Below are 13,061 nucleotides of genomic sequence, written 5' to 3' on the forward strand. Positions count from 1 at the left end.
TAGTACATTTCATATTTTTGGCCACAATTTGAACAGTAACACTGTGTTTAATGCTTATTGATAATTTAGTGATTCTTTGGCCACTAGATGGAGCCAGAGTATCGCCGTTTGAGAATCACCGGAATAGAGGATCTTTGACTCGTGTTTTTGCGGTAGGTCTTTAGAAACAGCAGAGTACTCCCGTCGTATAGAGGATCTTTGATCAGCGATTTTGCGTCACATCCTTGATAACGCCAGTCCTTGTAACTAAGATATAACTAAGATCATCTTTAACCAGCGTTTTTGCTGTACTTAAAACAGCGGACCGCTCTTGTCATGTAGAGGATCTTTGACTAGTGTTTTCGTCTATTGTCTTTGACTATTGCTTTTGGCAGAAGGTCCTTAGAAACAGCAGTGCTCCTGTCACATAGAGGATCTTTGACTAGTGTTTTTGTCTATTGTCTTTGACTATTGCTTTTTGCAGAAGTTCCTTAGAAGCAACAGTGCTCCTGTCACAGAGGATCTTTGACTAGTGTTTTTGTCAGTAGATCCTCAGGAAACAGCAGAGCGCCCCTGTTATAGAGAGGATCTTTGCATTTGATGCTTCATATCGACAAAGCGCTCTTCTCATATGGAGGATCTTTAACTGGTGTTTTGGCAGGAGGTCCATAAAAACAGCAGAGCGCTCCTGGCATATAGAGGATCTTTGACTAGTGTTTTTGTCTATTGTCTTTGACTATTGCTTTTTGAAGAAGGTCCTTAGAAACCGCAGTGCTCCTGTCACATAGAGGATCTTTGACTAGTGTTTTGGTCTATTGTCTTTGACTATTGCTTTTGGCAGAAGGTCCTTAGAAACCGCAGTGCTCCTGTCACATAGAGGATCTTTGACTAGTGTTTTTGTCTATTGTCTTTGACTATTGCTTTTGGCAGAAGGTCCTTAGAAACCGCAGTACTCCTGTCACATAGAGGATCTTTGACTAGTGTTTTTGTCAGTAGATCCTCAGAAACAGCAGAACGCCCCTGTCATAGAGAGGATCTTTGCATTTGATGCTTCATATCGACAAAGCGCTCTTCTCATATGGAGGATCTTTAACTGGTGTTTTGACAGGAGGTCCTTAAAAACAGCAGAGCGCTCCTGTCATTGAGAGGATCTTTGACTAGTGTTTTTGTCTATTGTCTTTGACTATTGCTTTTTGAAGAAGGTCCTTAGAAACCGCAGTGCTCCTGTCACATAGAGGATCTTTGACTAGTGTTTTTGTCAGTAGATCCTCAGAAACAGCAGAGCGCCCCTGTCATAGAGAGGATCTTTGCATTTGATGCTTAATATCGACAAAGCGCTCTTCTCATATGGAGGATCTTTAACTGGTGTTTTGGCAGGAGGTCCTTAAAAACAGCAGAGCACTCCTGGTATATAGACGATCTTTGACTAGTGTTTTTGTCTATTGTCTTTGACTATTGCTTTGGGCAGAAGTTCCTTAGAAACAGCAGTGCTCTTGTCACATAGAGGATCTTTGACTAGTGTTTTTGTCTATTGTCTTTGACTATTGCTTTTGGCAGAAGGTCCTTAGAAACAGCAGCGCTCCTGTTACATAGAGGATCTTTGACTAGTGTTTTTGTCTATTGTCTTTGATTATTGCTTTTGGCAGAAGGTCCTTAGAAATAGCAGTGCTTCTGTCACATAGAGGATCTTTGACTAGTGTTTTTGTCTATTGTCTTTGACTATTGCTTTTGGCAGAAGATCCTTAGAAACCGCCTCCTGTCACATAGAGGATCTTTGACTAGTGTTTTTGTCAGTAGATCCTCAGAAACAGCAGAGCGCCCCTGTTATACAGAGGATCTTTGTATTTGATGCTTCATATCGACAAAGTGCTCTTCTCATATGGAGGATCTTTAACTGGTGTTTTGGCAGGAGGTCCGTAAAAACAACAGAGCGCTCCTGGCATATAGAGGATCTTTGACTAGTGTTTTTGTCTATTGTCTTTGACTATGGCTTTTGGCAGAAGTTCCTTAGAAACCGCAGTGCTCCTGTCACATAGAGGATCTTTGACTAGTGTTTTTGTCTATTGTCTTTGACTGTTGTTTATGGCAGAAGATCCTTAGAAACAGCAGTGCTCCTGTCACATAGAGGATCTTTGACTAGTGTTTTTGTCAGTAGATCCTCAGAAACAGCAGAGCGCCCCTGTCATAGAGAGGATCTTTGCATTTGATGTTTCATATCGACAAAGCGCTCTTCTCATATGGAGGATCTTTAACTGGTGTTTTGGCAGGAGGTCCGTAAAAACAGCAGAGCGCTCCTGGCATATAGAGGATCTTTGACTAGTGTTTTTGTCTGTTGTCTTTGACTATTGCTTTTGGGAGAAGGTCCTTAGAAACAGCAGTGCTTCTGTCACATAGAGGATCTTTGACTAGTGTTTTTGTCTGTTGTCTTTGACTATTGCTTTTGGGAGAAGGTCCTTAGAAACAGCAGTGCTTCTGTCACATAGAGGATCTTTGACTAGTGTTTTTGTCTATTGTCTTTGACTATTGCTTTTGGCAGAAGATCCTTAGAAACCGCCTCCTGTCACATAGAGGATCTCTGACTAGTGTTTTTGTCAGTAGATCCTCAGAAACAGCAGAGCGCCCCTGTCATAGAGAGGATCTTTGCATTTGATGCTTCATATCGACAAAGCGCTCTTCTCATTTGGAGGATCTTTAACTGGTGTTTTGGCAGGAGGTCCGTAAAAACAACAGAGCGCTCCTGGCATATAGAGGATCTTTGACTAGTGTTTTTGTCTGTTGTCTTTGACTATTGCTTTTGGGAGAAGGTCCTTAGAAACAGCAGTGCTTCTGTCACATAGAGGATCTTTGACTAGTGTTTTTGTCTATTGTCTTTGACTATTGCTTTTGGCAGAAGATCCTTAGAAACCGCCTCCTGTCACATAGAGGATCTCTGACTAGTGTTTTTGTCAGTAGATCCTCAGAAACAGCAGAGCGCCCCTGTCATAGAGAGGATCTTTGCATGTTATGGTATTATTATTATTATTATTATTTATTTATTTTTTTGTCATAAAAAAATACAATCATGTGTGCTTACGGACTGTATCCCTTGCAGACTGTATTGATATATATTGATGTATAATGTAGGAACCACAATATTAATAACAGAAAGAAACAACCCTTTTGTGTGAATGAATGGGGGAGGGAGGTTTTTTGGGTTGGTGCACTAATTGTAAGTGTATCTTGTGTTTTTTTATGTTGATTTAATTAAAAAATAATAATAAAATAAATAATAATAATAATAACTTTTTTTTAATTTTTTTTATTTCTTGAGCGGCCGGGTGGTTGGCGACCACTGATATAGAGGATCTTTGACTAGGAAGGTTCGGATGACAGTGTTATTTTTTATTTTTTATCAATTAAACCCTTAAATGACTTAACAGCTTTGACCAATGCTACATGACATCACTCTGCATGTGAATGGATGTGGTCTTGTTTGGACACCCGAAAATGACTCAGTCCATTAATACAAAATACATTCTTTATTTCATCATTGTACTTATGCAAGAAGCAAAAATCCATAGGAATTATTCACATAAAACAACATTTAGTTGGACCACACCATATACATACCATTTACACAATGTTTGTTTGTGTTGTGCACTTTGTGGCAACCGTCTTTATAACGTCTTGTTTGTTTGAACCTCATTTCATCCTTTCACGCTTCGCTCACCTAGATTATTTTGACTGTGCCGTTTAGGCGTTATATCTTCTTATATGTACATGATATACATTGTTTCTTAAATACATTATCATCACCACTCTATGTACACTATGGGAGCTTATCTATAGTAGAAATGGTTACAAAAGGACAAGAAATAGAATGTGATAATAAAAATAAAAAATGTGTGAAAATGGACTTTGCTGCACATTTACTGCTTGTCACGTGAACACTTGATGACAATATTTCTTTCTCGACAGAGTCAAGACTTTTGATCTAAGAGGAGGATAAAGGCAGAGCATCCAGAGCTGAGGCAGAGGTGCTTATTTTGGTCATTTTTAGCAGTATATCTCTAAATGTTAAAATGACAGAATCGGTCAGAAATTCTAGAAAACAGCAATTTTATATAAACAGAGAGCAGCACAAAAAATTTTTTTGTCGCAGTCAAGTAGAGATTGAACTGCGCAACACACAGTCCCTTCTGTCCGTCTATACTTCCATTTTTAAAGTTAGAAAATAAAAGTTCCCTTCCGCCTCTTCAGATCTTCTGGCACATGTGGAGTCTGGACTTGGACGAAGAGGTGGCATCCTTCCACACCTTGCAGGAGAGGCCCTTGGCACAATCGCAGCGCTGGAAGATCTCCAAGTTGTGGGAGCCTTTCTTCCTCTGCTTGGTGCACACCTCGGCCAGTCGCAAGACCGGCTTGCAGATTTTGGTCCAGAAGTGACGGGCGCAGCAGTATCCCTCGGAGCAGTCGGAGGTACGTAAGCAAGGGTCGCCCTCGTGGCCTGCAAACAGGACAAATGAGGTTACAGTTACACATTTTCAGGAGTCATTTTTGCCCCTTTTTAGTACATGCAACAGTAGAAAAGGGATTCATAAGCAGGGAAGCCCAGACTTCCCTTTTCCCCAGCCACTTCGTCCAGCTCTTCCCAGGGGATCCCTAGTAGAGATGCGCGGTTTGCGGGCGGTTGAAATAAAAAAAAATTAGATTTTAAATAGATTCAGGCGGGTGGCAGTTCGTTGGGATTCCTTTTACAATGGGACATATTATTCCGCCGCCTCTTTGAGCACTAATTTGACCCACTTAACATGCTTCAAAACTCACCATATTTGACCCACACATCAGGACCTGCGAAAATTGTCTTTTAATTAAAAAAAAACGAACCCCAAAACTCAAAATTGCGCTCTAGCGCCCCCTAGGAAAAAACCTGCCTGTAACTCCCACTAGGAAGGTCGGAGAGACATGAAACAAAATGTTCTATGTAGGTCTGACTTAGACCTACATTTCATAATCGTACATCCTTGGGCAGAAATCAACAGGAAGTTGGCAATTCCCCCTTCAAGACAAAAATGTGCTAAAAACAGTCACTTTTCCCTCTTTGAGCTGTAATTGGACCCCCTTAAAATGCTTCAAAACTCACCAAACTGAACACACACATCAGGACTAGCAAAAATTGCGATCTAATAAAAAAACCTAAACCCAAATCTCAAAATTGCGCTCTAGCGCAATTTTTGAATAAAACGCAGAAAAAACTGCTCCTCGGAAGAAAAAAATGACAAAACTGCCTGTAACTCCCACTGGGAAGGTCGGAGAGACATGAAACAAAAACCTCTATGTAGGTCTCACTTAGACCTACATTTCATAAATGACAACCCCCAGCAAAAATCAACAGGAAGTTTGCTATTCCCCCTTCAAAACAAAATTTTTGTAAAAACCGGTCACCTTTCTTCAAACATTATCTCCTCTGAGCGCGTTTGTTGTTTCGGCTTCAAACTAACACAGGAGAGAGATTGAACCCATCTGATTAGAAGTTGGCGAAAGAGTTTTGATACCTGCTCCGGTTTTGATTTTATGACCCTTCAAATAACCGCTGCGCTGCTGTTTTTTCAAGATGGCTGCTTAAAAGCAGGAAGCACCAACGTGCCCACACAATGCAGACAAGGTAGGTACACTAGACAAAAGTCTTGGGACTCTTCAGACTACACTGGACAAAAATATTGGGACACTTAGGACTAGCACCTGCCAAATACGCGGGCCCGACCAATGCTGCTTGCAGCTTTAATTAAATGTTGTTACCCACATACGAAAAACGAGCAGCTGGCACCTGCAGCATATGCCACAACAGAAGAAAAAAAAAAGAGATGGACACTTTTACGGAGTTTCACCGTTTGAGAATCACTGAAATAGAGGATCTTTGACTCGTGTTTTTACAGTAGGTCTTTAGAAACAGCAGAGTACTCCCGTCGTATAGAGGATCTCTGCTTAGCGATTTTGCGTTCCATCCTTGATAACGCCAGAGTCCTTGTAACTAAGATATAACTAAGATCATCTTTAACCAGCGTTTTGGCTGTACTTAAAACAGCGGACCGCTCTTGTCATGTAGTGGATCTTTGGCTATTGTTTTGACAGGAGGGCACTCCTGTCATACAGAGGATCTTTGACTATTGCTTTTGGCAGAAGGTCCTTAGAAACAGCAGTGCTTCTGTCACATAGAGGATCTTTGACTAGTGTTTTTGTCTATTGTCTTTGACTATTGCTTTTGGCAGAAGTTCCTTAGAAACAGCAGTGCTCCTGTCACATAGAGGATCTTTGACTAGTGTTTTTGTCAGTAGATCCTCAGAAACAGCAGAGTGCCCCTGTCATAGAGAGGATCTTTGCATTTGATGCTTCTTATCGACAAAGCGCTCTTCTCATATGGAGGATCTTTAACTGGTGTTTTGGCAGGAGGTCCGTAAAAACAGCAGAGCGCTCCTGGCATATAGAGGATCTTTGACTAGTGTTTTTGTCTATTGTCTTTGACTATTGCTTTTTGCAGAAGTTCCTTAGAAACCGCAGTGCTCCTGTCACATAGAGGATCTTTGACTAGTGTTTTTTGTCAGTAGATCCTCAGAAACAGCAGAGCGCCCCTGTCATAGAGAGGATCTTTGCATTTGATGCTTCATATCGACAAAGCGCTCTTCTCATATGGAGGATCTTTAACTGGTGTTTTGGCAGGAGGTCCTTAAAAACAGCAGAGCGCTCCTGGTATATAGAGGATCTTTGACTAGTGTTTTTGTCTATTGTCTGACTATTGCTTTTGGCAGAAGTTCCTTAGAAACAGCAGTGCTCTTGTCACATAGAGGATCTTTGACTAGTGTTTTTGTCTATTGTCTTTGACTATTGCTTTTGGCAGAAGGTCCTTAGAAACCGCAGTGCTCCTGTCACATAGAGGATCTTTGACTAGTGTTTTTGTCAGTAGATCCTCAGAAACAGCAGAGCGCCCCTGTTATAGAGAGGATCTTTGCATTTGATGCTTCATATCGACAAAGCGCTCTTCTCATATGGAGGATCTTTAACTGGTGTTTTGGCAGGAGGTCCTTAAAAACAGCAGAGCGCTCCTGGCATATAGAGGATCTTTGACTAGTGTTTTTGTCTATTGTCTTTGACTGTTGCTTATGGCAGAAGGTCCTTAGAAACCGCATGCTCCTGTCACATAGAGGATCTTTGACTAGTGTTTTTGTCTATTGTCTTTGACTATTGCTTTGGGCAGAAGGTCCTTAGAAACCGCAGTGCTCCTGTCACATAGAGGATCTTTGACTAGTGTTTTTGTCAGTAGATCCGAACCGAACCGTGACCTCTAAACCGAGGTATGTACCGAACTGAAATTTTTGTGAAGAAGAAAAAAAAAAGAGATGGACACTTTTACGGAGCGGAGAAGGGACGCCTCGCCGGGGTCCGGGACCGAGGCCCCTCCCCCCGAGAGGGCCCCACCGGGAGCCGTAGCTGAGGCGATCCGCGAGAAGGGCCCGACGCAAGTCCAGGGTCAACACCGCGCCCACCGCACCGACACCCCGCCTCGTCCGCCTTCGCCGCGGCCGGCGTCACGCGCAGCAGGTAAGCAGCTTACCTGCCCGCCACCCCCGTGGCCGGGGGCTCGTAACAGGGGTCACTCCGCGCGCTCCGCCCGCGCAGCTTACCTGCCCGCCACCCCCGTTGCCGGGGGGTGCGTAACAGGGGTCACTCCGCGCGCAGTGCGCTCACGAAAGGGGTGGGGCTCACCCTGGTGAGCCGAGTGGGCCACTTTTGGTAAGCAGAACTGGCGCTGCGGGATGAACCGAACGCCGGGTTAAGGCGCCCGATGCCGACGCTCATCAGACCCCAGAAAAGGTGTTGGTTGATATAGACAGCAGCTAGGATGGTGGCTATGGAAGTCGGAACCCGCTAAGGAGTGTCTAACAACCCACCTGCCGAATCAACTAGCCCTGAAAATGGATGGCGCTGGAGCGTCGGGCCCATACCCGGCCGTCGCCGGCAGCGAGAGCCGCGAGGGCTAGGCCGCGACGAGTAGGATGACCGCCGCGGTGTGCTCTGAAGCCTCGGGCGCGAGCCCGGGTGGAGCCGCCGCGGGTGCGAGGGACATTGCACCTCCACGCGGCTCCCAGATGATTGCGCACTGGTGTGTGTCTGGGCCGTGACAGCGTGGCACGCATTGTCTGTGCTGCATTGGATCAGTCTCCTTTCTTTAACAGGCAAAAGCTTTATAACCTCACTAATGCCTTGCATCGTCTATATTAGATATATAACAACGGGCGGGTGCGGTCTTGATTAAATGTTAGTTCGGGTGGATGCGGATGGTTGACGACTTTTGTGATGCGGTTGCGGATGAAATAATTGCCTATCCGCGCATCTCTAATCCCTAGGCTTTCCCAGGCCAGCCGGGAGACATAGTCTTCCCAACGTGTCCTGGGTCTTCCCCGTGGCCTCCTACCGGTCGGATGTGCCCTAAACCCCTCCCTAGGGAGGCATTCGGGTGGCATCCTGACCAGATGGCCGAACCACCTCATCCGGCTCCTCTCCATGTGGAGGAGCAGCAGCTTTACTTTGAGCTCCTCCCGGATGGCAGAGCTTCTCACCCTATCTCTAAGGGAGAAACTCATTTCGGCCGCTTGTACCCGTGATCTTGTCCTTTCGGTCATAATCCAAAGCTCATGACCATAGGTGAGGATGGGAACGTAGATCGACCGTTAAATTGAGAGCTTTGTCTTCCGGCTCAGCTCCTTCTTCACCACAACGGATCGATACAGCGTCCGCATTATTGAAGACGCCGCACCGATCCGCCTGTGGATCTCACCATCCACTCTTCCCTCACTCGTGAACAAAACTCAGAGGTACTTGAACTCCTCCACTTGGGGAAAGGTCTCCTCCGCAACCCGGAGATGGCATTCCACCCTTTTCCGGGCGAGAACCATGGACTCGGACTTGGAGGTGCTGATTCGCATCCCAGTCGCTTCACACACAGCTGCAAACTGATCCAGTGAGAGCTGAAGATCCTGGCCAGATGAAGCCATCAGGACCACATCATCTGCAAATAGCAGAGACCTAATCCTGCAGCCTCAACCCCTAGAAATTCTGTCCATAAAGGTTATGAACAGAATGGGTGACAAAGGGCAGCCTTGGCGGAATCCAACCCTCACTGGAAACGTGTCCGACTTACTGCCGGCAATGCGGACCAAGCTCTGACACTGATCATACAGGGAGCGGACCGCCACAATCAGACAGTCCGATACCCCGATAGATATTTTTCTGCCCCGCTTGCATTTTGTGGTGTCACGCAATGTTTTGTGTCTACGCTTTAATGAGCTTCACTAGGTGCAGAAACAGCGCTGGGGGTTGTGGTTTCAAACCAGGCAACCTATACTTTGGCTTCACATAGACTTTAAAATACGAGAAGTGAGGCAGTTGTCAACAAAACCTGTGGCTTTGCTCGGTTATCTTTGACTCTCTGCCACAAGGCATTTGCAGTGAAGTTGCAATTTGAAACATCTCGAATCGTACAGCGCGTGTCCATTTTTAAACAAGATGACACGCAATATGCGAACGACGTTCCTGCGGTCGTCGTCGTACCTTTGAGAGAATGCTTTGCGTGCGCTTTCCCACTTTTTCTCCAGCTGTGGTCTTTAGCGGAGAGCTTGTTGTGTTCATCCAAGGCGGAAATATGAGGCGAAATCACGCTCTCAGAGATAGCCACACATATATCTAGTAAAGACAAAAGAGCGGATGTTAACTAAAGATACTGAGACTATTTTGAGTTGAAGTGTTGGGGACGTACAGTTGTTGCAGCGGTTGCCGGGGCAGCACATGGCGTCTCGATGGCATCGCTTCTTCCTTCTGCGGCAGGCCAAGCAGCGAGACGGTGCCTGCTGAGGACTGTGGCAGTAACTTCCCACGCTGCACTCTTTGTCGTTGCTGCACGGATACACCTGCTGGGGAAATGCATACGTTCACGTCATTCAGACTGTACACTGCAAAAAGTCAGTGTTCAAAAACAAGGAAAAAACAAAACAAAAATTAAGGGTATTTTACTTGAACTAAGCAAAATGATCTGCCAATAGAACAAGAAAATTCGGCTTGTCAAGACTTTCCAAAACAAGTAAAATTAAAGCTGCAAGCAGCATTGGTCGGTACTAGTCCTAAATGTCCCAATACTTTTGTCCAGTGATAGTCATAAGTGTCCCAATACTTTTGTCTACTTTTAGTCTGAAGTTTCCCAAGACTTTTGTCTAGTGTACCTACCTTGTCTGCATTGTGTGGGCACGCTGGTGCATCCTGCTTTTAAGCAGCCATCTTAAAAAAAACAGCAGCGCAGCAGCATCAGCGCAGCGGGTTTTTGAAGGGTCATAAAATCAAAACCGGAGCAGGTATTAAAACGCTGTTCTGTTATTTTATACACAAGGGTTTAATCTCTCTCCTGTGTTAGTTTGAAGGCGAAACGACAAACGCGCTCAGAGGAGATAGTTTTTGAAGGAAGGTGACCGGTTTTTACAAAAAATTTGTTCTGAAGGGGGAATAGCAAACTTCCTGTTGATTTTTGCTGGGGGTTGTCAATTTATGAAATGTAGGTCTAAGTGAGACCTACATAGAGGTTTTTGTTTCATGTCTCTCCGACCTTCCCAGTGGGAGTTACAGGCAGTTTTGTCATTTTTTTCTTCCGAGGAGCCGTTTTTTTTCTGTGTTTTATTCAAAAATTGCGGTAGAGCGCAATTTTGAGATTTGGTGTTAGGTTTTTTTATTAGATCGCAATTTTTGCTAGTCCTGATGTGTGCGTTCAGTTTGGTGAGTTTTGAAGCATGTTAAGGGGGTCAAATTACAGCTCAAAGAGGCAAAAGTGACTGTTTTTTTGTACTTTTTTGTCTTGAAGGGGGAATTGCCAACTTCCTGTTGATTTTAGCCCGAGAATGTACTATTATGAAATGTAGGTCTAAGTCAGACCTACATAGAGGTTTTTGTTTTATGTCTCTCCGACCTTCCTAGTGGGAGTTACAGGCAGTCTAGTTTTTTTTTTCCTAGGGGGCGCTAGAGCGCAATTTTGAGTTTTGTGTTTCGGTTTTTTTTTAAAAAGGCAATTTTCGCAGGTCCTGATGTGTGGGTCAAATATGGTGAGTTTTGAAGCATGTTAAGTGGGTCAAATTAGTGCTCAAAGAGGCGGCGGAAGAATAAAGAAAAAAGAAAAAGAATAATAAAACCTTACAAATTCAATAGGTCCTTATGTCCCATTGCATAAGGACTCCCTTTGGGAGTCCTTATACAATGGGCCATGCGGGCCCTAATTAAAGCTGCAAGCAGCATTGGTCGGGCCCGCGTATTTGGCAGGTGCTAGTCCTAAATGTCCCAATACTTTTGTCCAGTGATAGTCATAAGTGTCCCAATACTTTTGTCTACTTTTAGTCTGAAGTGTCCCAATACTTTTGTCTAGTGTACCTACCTTGTCTGCATTGTGTGGGCACGCTGGTGCATCCTGCTTTTAAGCAGCCATCTTAAAAAAACAGCAGCGCAGCAGCATCAGCGGGTCTTTGAAGGGTCATAAAATCAAAACCGGAGCAGGTATTAAAACGCTGTTCTGTTATTTTATACACAAGGGTTTAATCTCTCTCCTGTGTTAGTTTGAAGCCGAAACGACAAACGCGCTCAGAGGAGATAGTTTTTGAAGGAAGGTGACCGGTTTTTACAAAAAAATTTGTTTTGAAGGGGGAATAGCAAACTTCCTGTTGATTTTTGCTGGGGGTTGTCAATTTATGAAATGTAGGTCTAAGTGAGACCTACATAGAGGTTTTTGTTTCATGTATCTCCGACCTTCCCAGTGGGAGTTACAGGCAGTTTTGTCATTTTTTTCTTCAGAGGAGCCGTTTTTTTCTGTGTTTTATTCAAAAATTGCGGTAGAGCGCAATTTTGAGATTTGGTGTTAGGTTTTTTTATTAGATCGCAATTTTTGCTAGTCCTGATGTGTGCGTTCAGTTTGGTGAGTTTTGAAGCATGTTAAAGGGGGTCAAATTACAGCTCAAAGAGGCAAAAGTGACTGTTTTTTGTCTTGAAGGGGGAATTGCTTCCTGTTTATTTTAGCCCGAGAATGTACTATTATGAAATGTAGGTCTAAGTCAGACCTACATAGAGGTTTTTGTTTCATGTCTCTCCGACCTTCTTAGTGGGAGTTACAGGCAGTCTAGTTTTTTTTTTCCTAGGGGGCGCTAGAGCGCAATTTTGAGTTTTGTGGGTTTTTTTTTTTTTTAAAAGGCAATTTTCGCAGGTCCTGATGTGTGGGTCCAATATGGTGAGTTTTGAAGCATGTTAAGTGGGTCAAATTACAGTTTAATGTGGCGGCGGAAGAATAAAGAATAAAGAATAAAACCTTACAAATTCAATAGGTCCTTATGTCCCATTGCATAAGGACTCCTTATACAATGGGCCATGCGGGCCCTAATTAGCTAACCTCAATGAACCCAAAAATACCTTAAAATAAGTATATTCTCACTAATAACAAGTGCACTTTTCTTGGTAGAAAAAAAAAAGAGACCTTTTTGCTCAATATGTTGAAAAATATTCTTAAATGAAATAAATGCTAGTGCCATTATCTTGACATAATGATATGCGCTCGCCATTACATTTCTTGAAACCAGCAAACTTATACTAAAAACTAATTTATTGTTCTTAATGGAAAGGCAAGCTGACTTTCACGCACTTTCAGGCGTCCAGGCGGGAATATATTCCTTTTGTTGTGACTCTGATCACTGTAAGGGATATTGAAAATGGATAGTTGGGAGGATTTGTGCATTGTTTTTAATGAGCACTGTGGAGAACAAGTCAGTCTTAGCAGAGACAGATGGTTCGTTAAGTTGTCTTTTCAACAACTTAAACCTCCAAAACCACAATGTTGTCATACCCTAAAACCGACCCGATATTGTCTTTCTAAACTCGTGACTCATCCTGTCAAACACAGAGACTGTCTCCGTCACTTTGTGTCTTTTGAGTTATGGTCCCTAAGAGCTTGAACAACAAACGAGCAATTATCATATATCTTTGTACCACAGTATGATGATTGATGTTCTAGAGCCAGTGGTCCCCAACTT

The 13,061-nt window shown here is 43.7% G+C and overlaps 1 protein-coding gene across 2 annotated transcripts in view; it reads right to left on the bottom strand.

Moving 5' to 3' along the window:
- Nucleotides 1-3,501: 3,501 nt before the first annotated feature.
- The window catches only part of dkk2 (dickkopf WNT signaling pathway inhibitor 2), a 68,544-nt gene continuing 58,984 nt past the window's right edge, over nucleotides 3,502-13,061 (bottom strand). The window contains exons 2-4 of one of the 2 annotated variants that reach the window (XM_061923030.1): nucleotides 9,770-9,920; nucleotides 9,565-9,696; nucleotides 3,502-4,465 (exon numbers count right to left, since the gene is read on the bottom strand). In XM_061923030.1, the coding sequence (XP_061779014.1) occupies nucleotides 4,215-4,465; nucleotides 9,565-9,696; nucleotides 9,770-9,920 (534 nt within the window). In that variant the 3' untranslated portion in view covers nucleotides 3,502-4,214. Of the gene's footprint in view, nucleotides 4,466-9,564; nucleotides 9,697-9,769; nucleotides 9,924-13,061 lie in introns of both variants that reach the window. The other variant, XM_061923028.1, reaches the window with a different exon arrangement.

Source organism: Nerophis lumbriciformis, linkage group LG27, assembly GCF_033978685.3.
Source record: "Nerophis lumbriciformis linkage group LG27, RoL_Nlum_v2.1, whole genome shotgun sequence".
Taxonomy (NCBI): Eukaryota; Metazoa; Chordata; class Actinopteri; order Syngnathiformes; family Syngnathidae; genus Nerophis; species Nerophis lumbriciformis.